A 20,794-nucleotide genomic window follows, 5' to 3' on the forward strand; every position below is an offset into this window, starting at 1 on the left:
GATGATTAAAAAATATACTTTGTCAATCTGATTCAACTGAACTTCCATTGGAAACTATGTTGTCAGTGTGACTGACTGATGGTTATTCAGTGGTATAGTAATAAAAGACTTTCGACTATCAGTTAGTAAGTCACAGGTTCAAACCCCACTTTGTTTACTTCACAGTTTGGGCAACCGAATAATGTTACTAGGCTTCATATCTAGTGTAACTCGAAACCAAATATTTATGTATGAAACTAAGAGAGACGTTAAGGGTAATAAAACAATTTGTATAACAGCTCCACAGCTATAAATGCAGTCAAAGTAAACTTTCAAATACAAAACTGTGAGGGAACCCTACTAGCCAGTGTAACGAATCAATTATTTCAACAGAATTAATACGACATCTTATCGCTATTTCATACAGCAGCGTATTCTTTAATCTAACACAATAACATTCACAAATATGGATAACCATAAATTTTATATAACTCGGACCCATACAGTATGCTATCTCTTATCATTCTTGATTGCCTAACAAGGTTCATCGACTAGACAGAGTCGCATACTGCCTCAGAAAGAGTTCCCGATCTATTTATCAAACAATCAGTTTTAATAACAGAAACATGTTGAACTCTCCATATAGAGCCCACGGAGAGTACCCATCACACAACAGGATAGGGGAAATATGTGACTGAAAGCATGAAGGTTGTATGATATATATATGCCATAGTACGATAGAGGATGGAAAGAGCTTGGTCTCCCTCTCTAAATGTTCTCATATAAACACGTGTATATAAACAGTACCAGGAAAGTCTTACTCACTGCCTTCCCTTTGCAGGGGTGTTGCATAGGTAATTAAGGGGACGGAAGAAGAATGTTTGGCGCCTAGACCAGGTTGTTCGGCTAAGAAGATCCACCTAGAGGAGTTAGATAACCCTGATTCCAAACCAACAGTGTTCATGGATTCCAGGACCTCAAGGGAACAAATGAGGTATGAAGATAGTCTTGGTCCTTTGCTACCACGGGGCAGCATCTCCCAGTGCCTCATGGATCAGACCTCTAGGTCAAAGACTAGGGAAGCGGTCCCCTAAGAAAACCACCTGCATCTATTTTGGTAGCCGACAGTATCCCAACCTGCATACGGATTGTATAATAACTATTTGATCTGGCGCATGTGTATTTTAGTGTTTCTTTGAACCAATTTTTGTGCTTAAATAAATGTGGATATATATTTCAACCTATATAGATAATAATTATATTAAGCTTATCAAATTCTGGCTTCCATTGATCTATTTGAGAAGTTTTTAAATCTGTCATTCAATGATTTATACAATTTAATCTACAATTTCATTTACATTACTTCCAAATATCAATACAATTTACAATCATTAGTTGAATGCTCAACTTGTGAGGATGTAGTCTTGATTATTTTAATTAATCAACTATATTATTTTATTTATTTAAACACATAAAAATTGTTACAAGAAGACACCAAATAGATATGCACCACATAAGTCATTCGATTTGTATGAGTGCTGGGATACTGCGCGGATGCCCAAACCAAAGTAAGTGATTTTCTTAAGGACTCTCCGTGTCCACTAACCCGGTTAAAGCGCCTGACGGATATTCGCTTTTCGTACTCTCAATTTCGTAAACAACACCCGTGGTGCTAGAAGTTAGTGAGTAGGACTTCTCTATCAGTGATTGTATGCACGTGGCCATATGAGAGCATTTGGATGGGGAAAGCTGACTCTTCCCACTCTCAACCGTACCTAGGCATTTGTGGGCAATCAACTATATTATTAACGTAATCCTGGTGGGAAAAATTCCAAAACCAACTTAATAAGGAATTTGATTTATTCAATAGAAAATGATGATATCTGAATGATAATAGAAATTGATAAATGGAAAAATATTCAAAGTAATGTTAATCATATAAAGTAATAACAATCAAGTAACCTTGATATGTATGTTTAATGATGGTGAATATTCCTAACAATCATTTATATTGATTAGCTCCTCTGTGAGATTATAATTTATGAACAACCTTTGAGCGGTGCTAGAGTGACTTTGAAACTGTCCACCTAATAACTAGAACCAGATGAAGGTTATAAACCAGTGTAAAGAATTAGAATTATGATTCACAATTAATGGTTGCGATTAGGAATTTTGATTTTTATGGTTATCATCATTAATTGACATCAGCTATCATGCCCAAACTATTATTGTACTAAATGGATGAGTGAATTTCATGCCGAAATCCGAGATCTGATATCTTATACCTGATTGGTTCGTTCATAAATTATAGTCTCGCTTGCTCCCTCTCTCCTAATTACAAATATTACACGTTATATTAAATATTTACTAAGCATATAAATCATAACAGTGAATAGACTTTGTAACAGATTGCACTTCATGACTTGATGATACTAATATAAGTCGGTTATAAACAACGTAGAAGATGGAATGTGTATCGGTTTAACTTAAGATATCATGCTAGTAGAGATATAAAATTATTAGGAGTAGTTAGAATAATGGTAGTAGAATTGATAGTTGGAAAAACTGAACATCAGAATGTAGCACATGAACGCTAGAACCTTCCAACTCGCAAATGAGAAGATAGAAAACATGTGAAAGGAATGTTATTCCAAAATAGTGTTATTTATGGTACAGAAATGTCAGGTATTTATAGTTTTTAGTAAAAACCAAATCATCATTATAGTTCTCCAATCCGCATACAGAGGGTTATTAGCATTTGTCCAAATAGGGAAGTTACACGTAGGTATTCTGGAATATTCTTCCAAAAGATAATTGAATTTAATATCTTTGACTCCTTCTGAGCTTCTTAAAGCTTCCTAGAGTCCACCCGTGAACCGTCCTCACACAGAAAATATGTTTCTCAAAGAAAAAATAAATTGATGAAGCAATAAGTGTGATAAAATATGGGAACTGAATACTGAGGTGACGATCAACAGTTTCTGATGGAGTTTTGTTCTCTGAGCTGGATGATTTGATTGTGTAGTTTTCATTGTTTTTCTGAATAACCTGATCAGCACATACTTGAGGTAGAGCGTATTCATTTATAAAAATGTGACAGAATAGAATATCTACCTTGATGTTGTGTTAAAACTTGAAGATTTTAATGACTCAATCGAGCTACGATGACTGAAACATTTGTTCTTTTAGATCCTCCCATACCAGTTAGATATGGAAGATGTCATGCGACGACACGGACTGAGAGAAAGGAACGAGAATGGTGACAGATTTGAAAATTTATGTGCATTCAACAAATTGGTTATAGGTGGCAAAATATTCACCCACAAACGCATACACAAAGCTACATGAGTTTCAGCGGATCACACTGCGGAGAACCAGATCGAACGTATCTGAATCACTAAAAAATGTAGAGTTTAATGGAAGGACTGAGAACACGGAGAGGAGATGAAATAGCTTCAAATCAACACCTGGTGGCTGCTAGAATGACACTGAAACTAAAGAAGGAATCGACAACTGGAGAAAACAGCATTACAAAGGTTCAATATAGTATTTCTTCGACATACTGACAAACTCCATGAATTTAAGATAGCTCTCAACAACAAGTTCCAAAGCTTACAGAATCTACTCACAGAAGAAGAAACTACTATGGAAGAAGACAGCAATTAACAGCAGCCACACAAGAACAGAAAATGTCAAGGCACAGCCTGAACACACTGAAGTAAACAAGCAAGTGAAGAGAAGCGTTAGAGCCGATAAGCTAGCAACGGCATCGGGAACAGCTTCAAGAGAAAGAATTATGAAACAACAATATGACACGACGAAGAAACTGTCAGGAAAATATAGTAAACCAGAGAGACAGGTCAAAGACAAGGAGGGCAAGCCGATTTTTGAGACTCAAGAATAGAGGAGCGAATGGTACTGGGTTCAAGCCCCAGAGTGAACATCAACAAGTATGAGATGCGGGTACATCCAGCTGACGAGTCCCGAATAGGACGAAACGTGCGTCCTGGATTTTACTGCTAGCCACTATCCATCTTTGTTCATAATGCCTGTGAGTTAAAGCAATATCGATGCAATACACACAGTATGCACATATGCTAATAAGAGACTGATCAATTGCAATCCTAAATATCAATTGGAAGTTTCAAGCAAAGAATACCAAGTGATTGTATCATGTTCGTTGAACGGTCTGTGATGTAAACATCGAATGATCATTTCAATTATAAACTTTATAATCTTAGAAACAAGTTAATCATTTCTCATTATTCGCATAATTCAACATCACACTAAATGTTTAGATAAGATGGTGTTCGGAGGTAGTAAGCAGGAAACCCTGGACACAAGTTTTGTGCTACTTGGCACTCGTCACCAAAGTGTACCTGTAATCTTGAGGGAACTGATGCTCTCTGATGGACTTGATCCCGTGTCACCCAGCTTCACAGCCAGAGACGTTATCACTGGGCTATCCGGGTCGCGACTGATCCTTTATAGGACTGAGATGTATTTACAATCGATTGATCGCTGTGTGGTGATCAATATCTGTGTATCAGGTCCTTCTTAGTGCATATCGAATCCTATCGAACAAGTTGCTGTGTGACCCACTAGGCTAGATGACTCGACATTGAGTGCTGAGATAAGACGGTGGTTGGAGGTAGTCAACAGGAAACATTGGACGGGATCGAATCCATCAGAAAGCATCAGTTTTCTCAGGATTTTAAGTAAACCTTGCTGACGAATATTAAGTAGCACGAAGCCTAGGTCCAAGGTTTCCTATTAACTACCTTCAACCACTATCATATCTCAACATAGTGCACTCAATGTCGAGTAACCTACACTAGTGACTACTTTGCAACTTGATCGATGGGATTCGATCTGCACTAAGAAGTACCTGATGAATATGACATTGATCACTACCCAGTGATCAATCAATTGAACAAATATAAATAAGCATTAAACTATTTGACGAAGGATATACAAACACACATGTCGCCACAAACACAAATGATTATATCATTCTTGCTATTCAACGTACTCTAGACCACACACAAATACACAGACACACACACACAAACATAAACATACAAGAGTAGACACATTGAACAAACACATAGTAGAATAGACAGATACATAACAAATCTTTATCAAAACTTATCTGATCATGAATAATTTAAATGAAAATAGGAAAAGAATTGACAGGAGTCTATGTGACATTTATATCATTAGATCATTATTTATGAATGAATAAGCATATTGGTCATTTTATTATTAAAACTACATTTGTACATAAAGGTCAAACGTAAATAATGTAGTTAGATAAACTGAAATTTTGGAATTTATATGGGATCATTTTGTTGATCAATATATGATTAACTGCACATTATTACCAACAATTTGTTACACATAATAAACAAAGATGGATAATAGCTAGAAGTGGTATTCAGGACACGTATTTCGTTTTATCAGGAGTCAATAGTTAAGTGGATCACATAATGGTGTTTGAAGTGAACAGTATTGGGTCCGAGTTCCAGAATGAACATTAACAAGTGTGAGATGTAGGTAAATACAGCTCATGAGTCACAAATAGAATGAACCACGCGTTAAACTAGATTTCACTGCTAGCCTCTATCCATTTTTGCTTAGAATGTTTGTGAACTAATGAAATATCAAGGCAGTTCGCACAGTATGCATATATACCAATAAGAGACTGATCAATTGCAGTCTTGAACATCAATAGGAAGATTCAAGTAAACAACAATACCAAGTGAATTTAATTTGTCACATATCAGAAAGGATGAAATTGAAGGGTGTAAAGATTAAGTAAAAGTTAGAAATACTTAACATAATAAAAGAGAATCAACTATAAACATTCTACATTAATATAAATAATTGATTTCAAAGTATCAAATGAATAAATTAAGAAGATTCAACTTAGAAGAAATGAACATGCACAGATCCATGTTATAACTCTTTATCAGGAGAGGTTTTTTGTTGATATTATAGTAATTTTAATAGTTGAGATCATGAGTCGATTGAATCGAGACCATCATGAAAAACTTGAAAGCATTGGACGGTCGTTTCGTTCTAGTGTGGGACTCCTCAGCAGTGCGCATCAACGATCCCGCCCCGTGAGATTCGAACCCAGAACCTAAGACGCCGGCTCAGTGGTCTAGTGGTTAAGTACACGTGCGCGAGACTGATAGGTCCTGTGTTCGAATCTCACGGGTCGAGATTGTGGATGCGCACTGCTGAAGAGTCCCACACTGGAACGAAACGACCGTCAATATCCACAACGCTTGACACCAATCGAGAAAATATTTAGAAGAAACGTGGATGTCATAGTAGAGATATAAACGGATATTCAAGATTTAGAAACCTATTTCAAACCATATTATACAAGTTTGTCAAATATCCATCAAAACAGTCTTGCAGGATTCAGACAGATACTCTGAACCTCCCAATTTAGCTCCAGCTCATAGTCAATGACTTCATAGAGTGATCGAATATATTGTCATATCAGATTTGACGGTGCTTGGGGATGAGTAATATATACCACAGCTACATCAGATGATCAACATCAAAAACTGAAGCAATCACAATGTGACTATGGTTTATGGACAACCTTTGAGCGACGCCAAAGTGACCTTGAGAAAATTCAGCTGCATAATAGGGTTTAAAGAAGGTTATACATTAGTGTGAAGAATTACGATTAGGATTTTGATTTATGAGTTGGGGTTAGGAATTGGATTTTGGGTTTTCATGACGAGCTAAAACCATATATGAACCCAAAATGTGACTTAACTGTGTAGGTGAAGCAATATTGCACCATAATCCAAAACCTGCTATTTTAATTTTATTGGTTTGTCTATAAATCATAGTCTCACCTCAATCGCCTCAGTATTTAGTTGTAGTAATCCATATCTAACCTCACCTGATAGTTCCATTACCAGCTCTGAAGACACAAATGGTCAATTATTAACACTAATACACAATGAACCAAGCAGTGTACACATCATCTAACAAGGAGACAAATATTTCATTTGTGTTACAAGAAGGTGATAAGAATTGGAAAAAGATGAAATTTAAACAGACACCAAAAAATCACTAGGTCAACCAGCATTTAACTATGTTAGAAATTGTGAAGGAAGTTTTGAAGTTTCATTCGATAGACTTCATGTATTTCATATACACACAACTATTTTCACTACAAACGAAGATGAATGGTAGATGGCAGCGGATTTCAAAACATGCGCAAATTCGTTCTATTCGGGACTCGTCAACCTGATGTACCTACATCAGAGTTGATGTTCACTCCAGGACTCGAACCCAGTACCGTTCAGTTCAAACACCATCGGGTTACCCGGCCAATTAGCCACCATCCACCTCTGCTTATAATGCTTGTGATTCGAGGCAATATCGGGGAAATCTACACAGGATGCACATATGCCAATAAGAGACTGATCAATTACAATCCTAAACACTAATGGGAAGATTCAACCAACCAATACAATGTCTGTCGACATAAGTAGTATGTAACACTAATCAGAAGTGGAAAACCTAACACTAGAAGGTTAAGAAAATCGAGTTGAAGAGAATAGAACAGAAAATAAAAGAGAATTATGAATTGAAAGAATATGAAGGGTAAATGATGGAAATTTACAAAGGAAGCATTCAGTTTATGGTTCTTATATTTTACTAAGATATTCTGGTTGTCCCCAGCCAAGTCCTCTTACATTACACGACAAATATATTACTCTTATATAACAAGTGATTTATGGTGGGGGTTTTTTATTGAAATTTGTAATGGATACCATTAACGAATTTAATCGTTGAACTGTATGATTTATTCAATTGAAACTCATACAATTTTTATATCTTAGCAACTATATGAAATTATGAACTCTTCATATACCACTTATTACATAATAACTTTACAGTAGTTGCTAAGATATTCTAATTGCATAGTAATATCATCTTTTGACAAATATAAGAAATTGTCGCTATCCCATACATTTGAATTAACAATCCAAAAAAAGAACATATATTATGTTGTAAATAAACCATAAGACAATTTCCATGTGAAATTTTTATTACTCTATGTATATGTAACTATATATATGCATATATGCGTGTGTGTGTGTGTGTATGTGTAAATGTGTACTGCCCTAGATGAAGAGACAGAAGTTCAATCAAGCATAATTAACTAATCATGAGATCATAAACAGTTTTTAGTAGGAACTTTCTCTTTTAAGTAGGTAGTTACTAACACATAGGCAAACATATACATACCCACATACATACATACATACAGACATAGAGATTAATGGTTGTACAAAAAGTTATGAAATTAATTGCCCATAAAATAAATTATTTTATTTATTATCAGAATACGGGTTTGTAGAGATTGTAATGATTGTAATAGTTGAATTCATAAGTCGGTGTAAGCTAAACCATCAATGAAAATTTGGAAGCACTAGACAGTTGTTTCGTCCTAGTATGAAACTCTTCCTCAGTAGTGCGAATCCATGATCTCATACCAAAAGGACTCGATGCTAGGACCTTCGGTTTAGCGCGCGAACTATTAACCTCTAGACTATTGAGCCGGCAACTAATGGTGTTAATGTTTAACTCCAATCGATAAATTCAGCGAAGAGAATTTTCTTTTCGATGAAATCATTTACTTAAGCTGTATATTTGTATTTATGTTATGGAAAATATATGTCTGTATGAGGATAGAATTGATTCGAAACTCGTATTATCCGACGAGGTTACGCAATAATCAAGGGGGTAAGGAATGAATCATAAGGATGGAAATAATTTACGGGTCAGATAATTGCCCAATGGACAAATATGAAGAAAAAGGACAAACATAGAGGTCATAACAATAAAAAATAGATAATAATCATAAAAACTTGTTTAAGGGTAATAATAATTGATTACAGTTAAAAACAAAATCAAAACATACTACAAAAGGGAATTAGGGCCAAGGAAGAATGAATGATTAGAAGTATCGTTTTTGTACACAAAGTTTGGGCTTGAGTTAGTGGATTGTTAATGCTTCAATAGTGCATTAGATATTGATTCGACTTCTCTTCGATTCAATTCATTTGACTGTGTAGATTATTTTAAAAGAAGATTCTTTTGGAGAGATGTATCCATAGTTGATTAAATGTTCCTGTATTGAACTAGTAATTATTTTGCATTCTCTTTTTAAAAGCCATACCGGGTAGTGTTCTGAGATGCATTTGGAAAGTTAGTTGTAGATTCTTAACCTTCAGAGTTCAGGGATTTGGGTTAGTCATAACACCTAAACTTAACTGTGAATAAGCGTAAAGAAATACGAGATGGAATAATATATCGTTTCACTGTTTATTAGGTTTAGGATTGAGGTTGTGATCTAAATTTGGAACTAGATTTGGGAGTTAGGATTTATAAATCAGGCTAGAGGTAAGATTGAAGGTTAATGTTTATTTCATTCCCGCTATCAAAAGTGAGTACTTTTAATCTTGTAGGCACTTAATGATACAAGTTTAGTAAACCGAAGAAGCTGAATCCTGAGTAAATAAATTTTTTATCTGTTTGAAAATGAATCATTAAGCAAATTAAAACAAAGATTGATAGTGGCAAGAAGTGGTATCCAGGACACACATCTCGTTTTATCAGGAGTCAATAGTTAACTGGATCACGTAATGATGTTTGAAGTGAACGGTATTGGGTTCGAGTTCCAAAATGAACATTAACAAGTCTGATATGTAAGTAAATCCAGCTGATCAGTCCTAAATAGAATGAAAAACGTGTTAAACTAGATTTCACTACTAGCAATTATCCATCTTTGCTTAGAATGCTTGTGAATGAAGGAAACATCAAGGTAATTCGCACAGTATCCATATATGTCAATAAGAGACTGATCAATTTCAGTTTTGAACATCAATCGAATGATTCAAGTAAAACAACAATATCAAGTGAATTGAGGGATATTGAACACAGACACAATTTAAAAAGTCATAGCTAATATTTTGGCGCCAATATTTTGTGATTTTATTTAATGAAAGAATGAAATAAATTAGGAAATAAAGATGAATAGATTCAATTAAAAAGAAGTCATTTACCGTATAAGCTTACTTGATTCCATCACATTAATTTGTGTATTTACTTTTGTTAAAGAAAGTCTATGTTGATATATTTTAGTTAGAAATTGAAAAAAACTCATCACTGAGTTTACGACTACTTATGCCTATTCCTCCTCGTGAAGAAGCATATATGCCACCTTCCAGCACTCTTCATCCAACCCTGTCCTGGGTAATCTTCTTTTTCAGTTGTTATTTATCCTTTTCATATCTGACTCTATTTCTTGACGTAGTGTGTTGTATGGCCATACTCTTTTTCGTCCTATCCACTTCCAACGTCTCTTCCTAGTTTCCTCTTTAGCTGGAAGTTGGTTTGTCCTCTCCCATAATAGACTGTTGCTGATGGTATCTGGTCAACGAATACTGAGTATCTTGTGTAGACAACTAATGATAATTATAAGTATAGGGGTTGTGGAGATTATTAAGTTTTTGATTGGAATCATGAACCGACTGATGTTAGACCACTGTTGAAAACCTGGAAGCACTAGACGGCTGTTTCGTCCTATTGTGGGATTGCTCAGCAGTGCGCGAGACTTAAGGCCCTGGGTTTGAATCCTGCGAGCGGGCTCGTGGATGTGCACTGCACATGATCTCGATCAAAAACTTAATAATCTCCACAACCCCTATCCTGATGAATAACATGTGCTCACTGGTGACTAGCTTAGTGAGGAAATTCTCAGAGTTCTAGTAAGAAGCCGTGACCAGTGAAGCTAATCCGTGTCGGGTAGAGACAGGTATCTACCTCAGTACAATGGAAGATGATCGTGCAATTTCGTGGATTGGTTGATGTTAGACACGAACACCACTGGATGCCGGCTCAGTCGTCCAGTAGGTTAGGCATTCGCACGCAAAACTGAAGGCCCAGGGTTCGGATCCCGCGAGTGGGATCGTGGATGCGAACCACACGGCAGTCCAGTGCCTTCAGCTTTCCAATGGTGATCTAACATCAATCGGTTCATGATCTCAATCAGTGTTAATCACCTGTTCCTTTTTGACAATGATTGTAGTAGTTCTCGACGTTTGAGCTCCGTACAGTAGGACTGTGTTGAAGTTCATATTGAAGATTCTGACTTTGATATTGGTTGAGTGTTGCTTTGAGTTTCATATGTTCTTCAGTTGTAAGATTGATTTTAAGATAGTAACCATTAATTGTTTGTTGACATGTACAGAAGTAAACAGGTCATTATGGTTGTGCTCAGTGATATATATCATATAGACTAATCCATTTTCTACACTTATGTATTACAACATTTGGTTGGAATTACATGAAGTATAAATGAAATTCATGATTGATGACAAGTGTTCTTATTAACAACAATAATCAATCAGTTAGACAATTACTAAGAAAATTACATATCAATGCAAATTCACACATAAATATATGTCTTACGCCAGTTACTCTTCGTGGAGGAGCATAGGCCGCCCAACTTAACAGGGAGAATTGCAAACAAGTTGAAATAATAGTAAAAAAAAACGAACACATCGAGAATATAATTCGATGAGGACCGAATAAAATGAACGAATGGAAGGTATGTAAAAACTTATGATCTATTGGAAAATTTAAAGAATGATCATTATCTAACCATAAAATTATGATTATCAAGGATGATTAGACAAGAAAATATGGATATTTCACATGAATAATTATTCGACAGTTTCAGGTAAAGAGGATTCAAGGAGATTGGTTTAATTTGTAAGCTGAATTCACCCCATACTGATAATGTTAAAAAATAAGGAGCACAGGGCAGGTGGTTCTTTATGCGGGACTCGTCATGAGTATGTACCCACGATTCTATTGGGGGTATTCAAGTCTCGCGGTGGATAGTTAGCTATTATGACTACTGGGTTGGGGTCCGGTAGCACAATTCTAATTTCGACTTATTCAGACCGCTTCTATCAAAGAATAATTGTCAGCTATTCAGTGACTTATTTCAGGATGTCCCTGAACATCTATAGTAAAGTTATGATTGGTTGAGTTTCTCTATTGCAACCAATAGTACTGAATGATCATTGCACTATACTGCATAGCGATTGAAGTTGAGATTATACTATTGTACCTCGACCGAATGGTTATGACAGAAAAATCTTAACTGTGAAATCTGAATGCCATGGGTACTCAATGCTGAGTAGTTCCATAAAAAATATTTAGTAATTTCTACTTTTAAGTGGCGCCTCAAATAAATCACTATCTTAGTATGATTACTTCCTCTCCACTCGTTTTCCCAAGTTATTTTTATATTTATTACGAATTAACAATTTTTGAAGACAATTCTAATTTACCTCAACATAAAACTGTGAATCATTTGATTATAGCTAGGGTTTAATATTTTCTATGAGCATCAGCCAATATCAAACTCAATAAATCAACAGTAAGAACAAGATATACAACAAACAAAAATACTGTTTTCAGTTAAATTTTCATCAGCATTTACCCGAATACCCCAGTACGGTTGAGAGTGGGGAGAGTCAGCTCTCCCTCTCCAAAATACTTTCACATGGCCACGTGCATACGACCACTGACAGGGAAGTCCTACTCACTGTCTTCTTGTGGCATAGCTGTTCTTTACGAGATTGAGAGGACGAAAAGAGAATGTCCGGCGCTTTAACCTGGATGGTGGACATGGAGGATACATCTATGGGAGTTGGAAAACCCTGATTCCAAACCAATGGTGCACATGGGCTCCGGGATCCTGAGGAAACAAATGGCATATGAACCAATTGTTGGTCACTGGCTACCATGGGACTTCATCTCCTTACGTTGCTCCACTTCCTTGTGGATTAGATCCTTAAGTCAAAGGCTCTGAGTATTCCCCGGCTAAGAAAACCATTTGTTTCGGTTTGGGTACCCAGGCAGTATTACAGCCCTCACATAAATTGAATGATTTATGTGGCGCATTTCTGTTTGATGCCTCCTTGTACCAATGTTTATGTGTTTAAATAAATAAATAACATAACATAAACTAAACAAAACGATTCATGGATTAATGATAACAATGACAAAGGATTACGTAACTAATCATAACAAGAAAAATATACAAAATGATAATAAGGCAGGTGTAGTTATGATTATAAGAATAATAACATGAATACATATTTCGACATAGCAACTAACATTAAGAACTTGAGAAAACAGAAATTACTAAAATAATGAATATTGAGAATTCTTCAATTAAGTAGTATTGATATGTGTAAATAATCAGTTTAAATATGAAAGGAGTGAAGTGAGATAAACAATGGCTAGAAAGAGCATATAAACATGTCTATTGAATTTTCTTTAGTCAAACAAAGAACAGAGATATTATAAACTTCTTCCAAATATATGAACTAGAGTTGTTAAAGTGATTCTCAATAAATTTCAATGTTGTGACCGTTTTCAAATTACATTGAGAGATTTCTCGCTAGCTAGGTGGACAATTTGCTTAGTAACACATTGCCCAATGTCCTACTGAGTTTTCACATATTTCTTTTTGGTGTTAAAACCCTGCATAATATTGATTAATTTAGCTTCTGATAAGTACATTTCCTATTCTTTTAGAATAGATTATAAAAATCCATTAACATATATACAAACAGACAGACTACTACTACTATAGTGAAAGAAAAAAACAAGTGGGGACAATCGAATACTCTACCACTGAGCTATACCAACCCCTTCCCTTTCATTGTTCTTGCATTTTTATATCAATTACTTTCTGTTCCCATTCTTTCCTACTCGACACTCTTCTATCAGATATTCTAATCCTGATTATCGTTATATACTACTACTCATTTCGATATAAGTAGCACACATCACACTACTACACCTAATTACGGTAAACGTAATTTACTTATCCATGAATAAAATAATGTAAACATTTATCAGTTAAAAAAATTTTTTTATAATCAAGTAAAATGTGGTTAAAAAATAAATAAATAAATAACTTGGGAAAATCTGGAAAAGCAATAAAAATGAGGGGGGAATGAAAAGAGTTATGTCTGTCTGTCTGTCTACAATGTGACCTTGTGTGTGTGTGTGTGCATGTCGTGTCTGCCTCTCAACCAATCAGCTGTTTGTACTGGCATTATATATATATATATATAAATCAAGGAATAGACATGCAATTGCGTGCTATTATCTAGTCTGTTGAACCAAACAATACATCACAAACGATAATGGCCACTTCATAAACTATTTTTTATATTAGATGATAAAAGTATAAGGTAAGAAAGCAATTAGTGAAAGAAAATGGATTGATTTTACATTTCTTTTGTTCTAAGATAAGATCTTCACAAAACATACATACATACATGGTACGGTGTTACTCCACCGTCGTCTACAATCTCCCCCCTCCCCCAAAAATGTATTCAGGATAGAAAAAAATGGACAAATAACTTAAATAAATAAATAAATAATTGAATATTTCCATTGTAGTACAATTAGTAAACAATAATAATAATAGTAATTGAAGTACACATTAATATGAACAATTTATTGTATGCAATATATAGTACTTATTTAGATAGTGCACTATCTATATATGATTACATAGATAAGTGAAATAACTAAACATACACCTCTGTATAAACATACAAAAGAACACTTCTCCTTCCTCCTTCTACTGAATATAGATATTTAAGTAGCATTTTCATAGAATGATGCCTTTTGGTTAATAAATAAATTAATTTATTATATATAGATAATCATGATAATTATAGTATCTGAGATAAATATAAAATCAGATAACCATATGTTTATGTAGATGAATTAAGAAAAAAAAGAAAAGAACTATTCATGAAATAAAGGGAAAGTCGGAAAAAAAACATACATAAGATAAATCAGACAGAGAGAGGGGTTTTTGTGGATATTATAGTAATTTTTAGTAGTTGAGATCATGAGTTAATTGAAGTACCGGACAGACGTTTTATTCTATTGTGGGACTTCTTAGAAGTGCACATTCACGATCCTGTCCCGTGAGATTCGAACTCAGGACCTACTAGTCTCGTGCGTGAACGCTTAACCTCCAGAACATTGAACTTGACTGCATCTAACGGTGTTAATGTCTAATTTTAACCAATCCACGAAATTGCGCCGTGACTAGTAGAGTGTAACAGAGTCTGTTGTGAGATAGTAACTCATTGAAGACAGTGGTGAATATCTCGCTCAATTTCGTAGATGAGTTAAAGTTAGACATCAACATCGTTCAATGCCATCAAGTTCAGCGGTCTAAAGGTTAAGCGTTCGTGCGTGAGACCGATAGGTTCTAGGTTCGAATCTCGAAAGGCGGAATCGTGGGTGAGCACTGCTGTGGAGTCCCCATAATATGACGAAACGGTCGTTCAGCGCTTCCAGGTTTTCCATGCTGGTCTAGCTTCGGTTGACTCATGATCTCAATAAATTTATCCAAACTCATAATTATTTTTCTGTAATGTGAGTAGTATTTTCCGTTTCTCTAAATTGCAAGCAACTGTCAAATATGATCGAATGTGGTGATTCGACCTGAGACTTTTAGAAAACATATGTTACCAATGAGAAAAATCTATTCAACCTCCTGTAACCTTATTTACAATGGACTATACCATAAGATTTTTCTCATTTTTATTTGATTTGTAAATTCGTGTTTATGTTATTAGTTAATCATAATAAATTGGAACCATGTCTACATGTCGACTAATTGATCTGTATGACAGCCTACTATTAACAGCTTCTTAGAGTTAGAATTTCGAAATTTTTAATTGTTGACTATATGTTCTTAGCTATATACATTCACTGATATGAGTCAACGATATACTGTGTTAGAAGATGGTGGTTGTAGTTAGTCATCAGGAAACACTGGACCCAGGTTTCGTGCTATTTAGCATCAGTTGATATACAGTTACACCTTGCTGAAGAATACCAAGTAGCACGAAGCCTAGGTCCAAGGTTTCCTGTTAACTATCTTCAACCACTATCTTATCTCAACAGAGTGCACTCAATGTCGAGTCACCTAGACTAGTGGCTACATTGCAACTTGATTGATGGGATTCGATTCGCACTAAGAAGTACCTGATACATGAAGATCATTACCCAGAGATCAATCAATCGTATATACTGTGTTATTTAACTCCTAACCAATATTCATACATAATTAAGTAGAAGGAGTGTTCACACTATTCGATATTGTACTTTCCGCAAATAGTGCAAAATGTTCATATCTTCAACTATACAGATTATGTTTATCTAGTAGATAACAATCATCTGAGAAGTTTTCACTTACTGATATAATTCAGACAAGATTAAAAGCAAGTCAGTTAGTTTTCAGCAACAGAATATGGTACGAATTCACTTGGTATTGTTTACTTGAATCTTCTCATTGATATTTAGGATTGCAATTGATCAGTCTCTTATTGACATATGTGCATACGATGTGTATTGTCTCGATATTGCCTTAATTCACAAGCATTATAAACAAAGATGGATAGAGGCTAGCAGTGGAATCCAGTTTGGCGGGCGTTTCGTCCTATTTGGGACTAGTCAGCTGGATGTGCCTGCATCTAAGCGAACAGTACTGGGTTCGAGTCCCAGGGTGAACATCAACAAGTCCAGCTGACGAGTCCCAAATAGGACGAAACGCGCGTCCCGTATTCTAATGCCAGCCACTATCCATCTTTACTTAGAATATTGTACATATGTGTATCGATTCAGTCTATCACATCATATCAGGATAATGCAATTAAACTATTAAGATAAATACTGGGTTAATAAAAGTTATAACAGTACCAGTGATAGTAGAAAATATTAAGAATAGACAATATAATTCAAGAGAAAAGAATGAAATTGATTAATAGAATATATAAGATAATCTTACAACTTAATATTTAGGGGAAAGATAAAGAATACATGTATCTCCATTATTTCGACTGATTTTAACTCATATCACCCCACCCAATGACTCCATCCAGGTAGTATGTAATTAATAGCTACCATCTTACAGTATTATTCAATTATGGATTATGACGATGTCATTGTCAGTAAATACAACTGACAGGTCATTGACTAATTATGTGTTATTGGATGTTATGAAGTCAATTATGTACATGGTAACTGCTATACATTGTACATCATAAATATATACTTGAAGAAAATGAAAAATAAGCACACACACATGCATATATTTCACTCACCTTATGTAATTGGTTAACAATATTGTTATCTACATTTGTTTGTTGTTTAGATACTGAAAATCCTGTTGTTGAAGGAGTTGGACGAGAGGATGTTGGAGGATATGATAAATTACTATTATCATTATTATTGGATTTCATTTGAACAGATCGATTTAAACCCATAATTGGATGTGATATAGAACATGATTTTAATCCTACTATTTCTGATATTGTTGATACTGTTGGTGTCGATACTGGTAAAGATGATGAAACACTTTCAGTGACTATTGTCGATGTTTGTATTGTGGAATTAGGAAGTAATGATTTATTAGTTTCAGTCAACTCATTTAATTGATTAGCTAACATATCTCGTTCTTCAATGACACATGTTAATTGAGCTTGCATATGTGATAAAATTGTTTCATATTTTATACACTGAAAGAGAAACGAATAAAAAAAACGATAAAAAATATCAATGAATAAGTAGTATTTAGTATCACATTTGAATTCACGATTCAATCTAAGCTAGACCACCATTGAAAACATGGAAACATTCAGTGGCCATTTCATCCTAGTGTACAGGACTCATCAGTAGTGCTCACCTAAGATCCCGAGCGAGGACGATTAAACTCTAGATCAATAAGCTTAGATCGACTCGTGAATTCAACTCTGAAAATGCTATAATCTTCATGAATCACCATACCGAAAAATTGGATATGTTATGTAGATGATGCATTCATTATTCTGAAGAGAGACGAATTCGAAAATAATCATGAGTTGCCTAACAACATCTTTGACGACATCGAATTTATAAGAAATGAAAATTCAAAAAATAAGATGTCTTTTTCATATGTCTTAATCAACAGAACGAATACAGGTAATTTTAGAAACACAAGTATACATAAAGCCAACCTATATTGACTAAATACTTGACTACAACAGTGACAATCGAACAGCACACAAAAGTCAAAACCATTTTGAGCACCGTCGCTAAACGAATAATTAAGGAAACCTATCTATCTGTTGCCTATAAAAATGGCTACCACAAAAAATTCATCGAAATGTGTCTGATTAATCTGTATACCATTAAAAAAAATCAACATCGGGAACCAAAAATACAGATCATTCCACCATATGTGTAAAATATCTTTGAAACTATTAAAAGGATTCTGAAACTTGTTTTTTTGGATCAATGTCGCTTACAAACTAACGGGATAACTTTATTCCATATTATAAAGATTAAAAGCCAACAGCAAAAGTGGACAAATCCAATATCATCTACAAATAAATTATACTAACTACAAGAAATGTTACATTGGATAAGATGGACGCCCGTTTCATTTAAGTATATACAACCAAAAGTTTAAAGTCAAATGACACAATATTTTACCACTGATATCAATGCAGGTAGAAAACTGAAGACATAAATTCAATTGGGAAAAAGTAGGAACACAGGATCGAGAACATTCTAAGAACATCATTTGGATCAATCCCTAGTCAACAGACACATAGATCTAGATCTATATACCTATAAGAAAAGGATCAATCAATCACATGGTCAATGGTCAATAAAATAGAAATATAAAGCTAAATAGAAAATAAAATCTATGAAAACCATCCGTTACAAACAAGGACATCGGAACAAATTCATCTAACATTTAAGGAATAACTAACTTCTATACAAAATAGATGTTAATCATGTTGTCTTGTGTGTTACTATGATAGTTTCACAATTGAACTAACCATCTAACTCAAGAGAATAAAATGTCATTAAAAGTATACAAATCACATCCCTAACTTACAAAAACATATTATTATTATTATTATTCCATATTACATAGTGATCGGTTTACAGATCAATAATTTTCTTAAAAAAACTGCTTTTGTAACTAAGGTAAAAAGAATTGAATATTTTTTAAAAAAAAACATACTCATTAATTGGGGAATAAATTTTTTAAATATAGAAATATGAAAGGGGGGTTAAGAGAATGTGATAGATATTAGGTGGGTTAGATATTAAATACTACCTAGGCAACCATAATTAATAAATTATTTCACTTAACTAATGTTAACATTGACTGATTAGTTTATTTTTTTTTTATAGAAAAAAAATTCTTTCCTTATCTCCACATTATCTCGATTTAGTATAAAGATAATGAATAATGAAAGAAGCAAAGTAGTAGGAAGTACACTTTAATTTTTACCGTTGCTATAAGCAACTATATTCCGTTTCATCGAGACACTAAACTGTTATTATTATTATGACTGAAAAGGAAACAGACACACACACACACACGTACATATACACATTAAAGAAAGTGCTTAAAGAATATAGTTTGGGTAAGTTTTTTTAAAATAGAAAAAACAGACGAGTCATTTGGAATTTCTTATTTTTTTCTTACATCACTTGAGACATCGGTAAAATCAAAGGATAAGTAAACATTGTAAGAGTTAGCCCTTTATACATATATAAGTAGAGATGGATAATGGCTAGCAGTGGAATTCAGAATACACATCACTTTGTTCTATTTGTGACTCTTCAGCTGGATATACTTGTATTCGAAAGTTGATATACACCCCGGGACTCAAACTCAGTATCGCTAGCTTCAAACAATATCGCGTTCCCTATTTAGCAATTAAGAGCAGTGAAGTTTGATTCAGTTTTGTATTGGTTGTTTCAATCTTCCCATTGATGTTCAGGATAATAAATCAATTGCGTTTTGATAGATTTACTCACTGAGTTGATAATATTAAGATTGTATACTTGATTCCAAGTAATGTGAATGAGTTGCGATTGATGGATTTCTAAATCTGAACCGATTGAGATGGTTACATTGTGTAACACTCATGCCAGATTTCTGTGAAATGTTCAGTTGCTATGTTGGAGATCAGTTACTCATTATATTTTATTTATTTTAACACATAGATATTGGTACAAGGAGGCACCAAACACATATGAGCCACACAAATCTCATTTGATATGTGTGAGGGCTGTGATACTGCCTGGGTGCGTAAACCGAAGCAGGTGGTTTTCATAGGGGGCCACACACGGAGCCTTCTACATGAAGGTCTGATCCACAAGGCAGTGGAGCCATCGTAAGGAGATGCAGTTCCATGGTAGCCGGTAACCAACGATTGGTTCATATGCCATTTGTTCCTGCAGGATACTGGAGCCCATGTGCACCATTGGTTTGGAATCAGGGTTTTCCAACTCCCCTATGTGGATTCTCCATGTCCACCAATTCGGTTAAAGCGCCTGACGGACATTCTCTTTTCGTACTCTCAGTTTCGTAAACAACACCTGTGGTGCGAGAATGCAGTGAGTATGACTTCCCTGGCAGAGGCTATATACGCATGGCCATTTGAGAGCATTTGCAGAGAGAGAGAGAGAGAGCGGACTCTCTCCACTCTTGGCCATACCAGGGCATTTGGGCGCTAAGTTGCTGTACCCCATTAGTACGATAAGATGAAAGTTGAACAAATTGAAATAATGTAAGAACAATGATAATGATAAAGACTAAACACTGAAAATATGGTTCGAGAAAGTGAGAAGTGTATGAAGGAATACTACA

At 34.7% G+C, this 20,794-nt stretch overlaps 1 protein-coding gene across 1 annotated transcript in view; it reads right to left on the minus strand.

Moving 5' to 3' along the window:
* DBF2 (serine/threonine-protein kinase dbf2) overlaps nt 1-20,794 on the minus strand; it is a 73,878-nt gene that overhangs the window by 36,179 nt on the left and 16,905 nt on the right. Inside the window, exon 5 of the mRNA XM_051207942.1 lies at nt 17,244-17,657. Coding sequence (XP_051068629.1) covers nt 17,244-17,657 — 414 coding nt within the window. The remainder of the gene's footprint in view (nt 1-17,243; nt 17,658-20,794) is intronic.

Source organism: Schistosoma haematobium, chromosome 3 (assembly GCF_000699445.3).
Source record: "Schistosoma haematobium chromosome 3, whole genome shotgun sequence".
Taxonomy (NCBI): domain Eukaryota; kingdom Metazoa; phylum Platyhelminthes; class Trematoda; order Strigeidida; family Schistosomatidae; genus Schistosoma; species Schistosoma haematobium.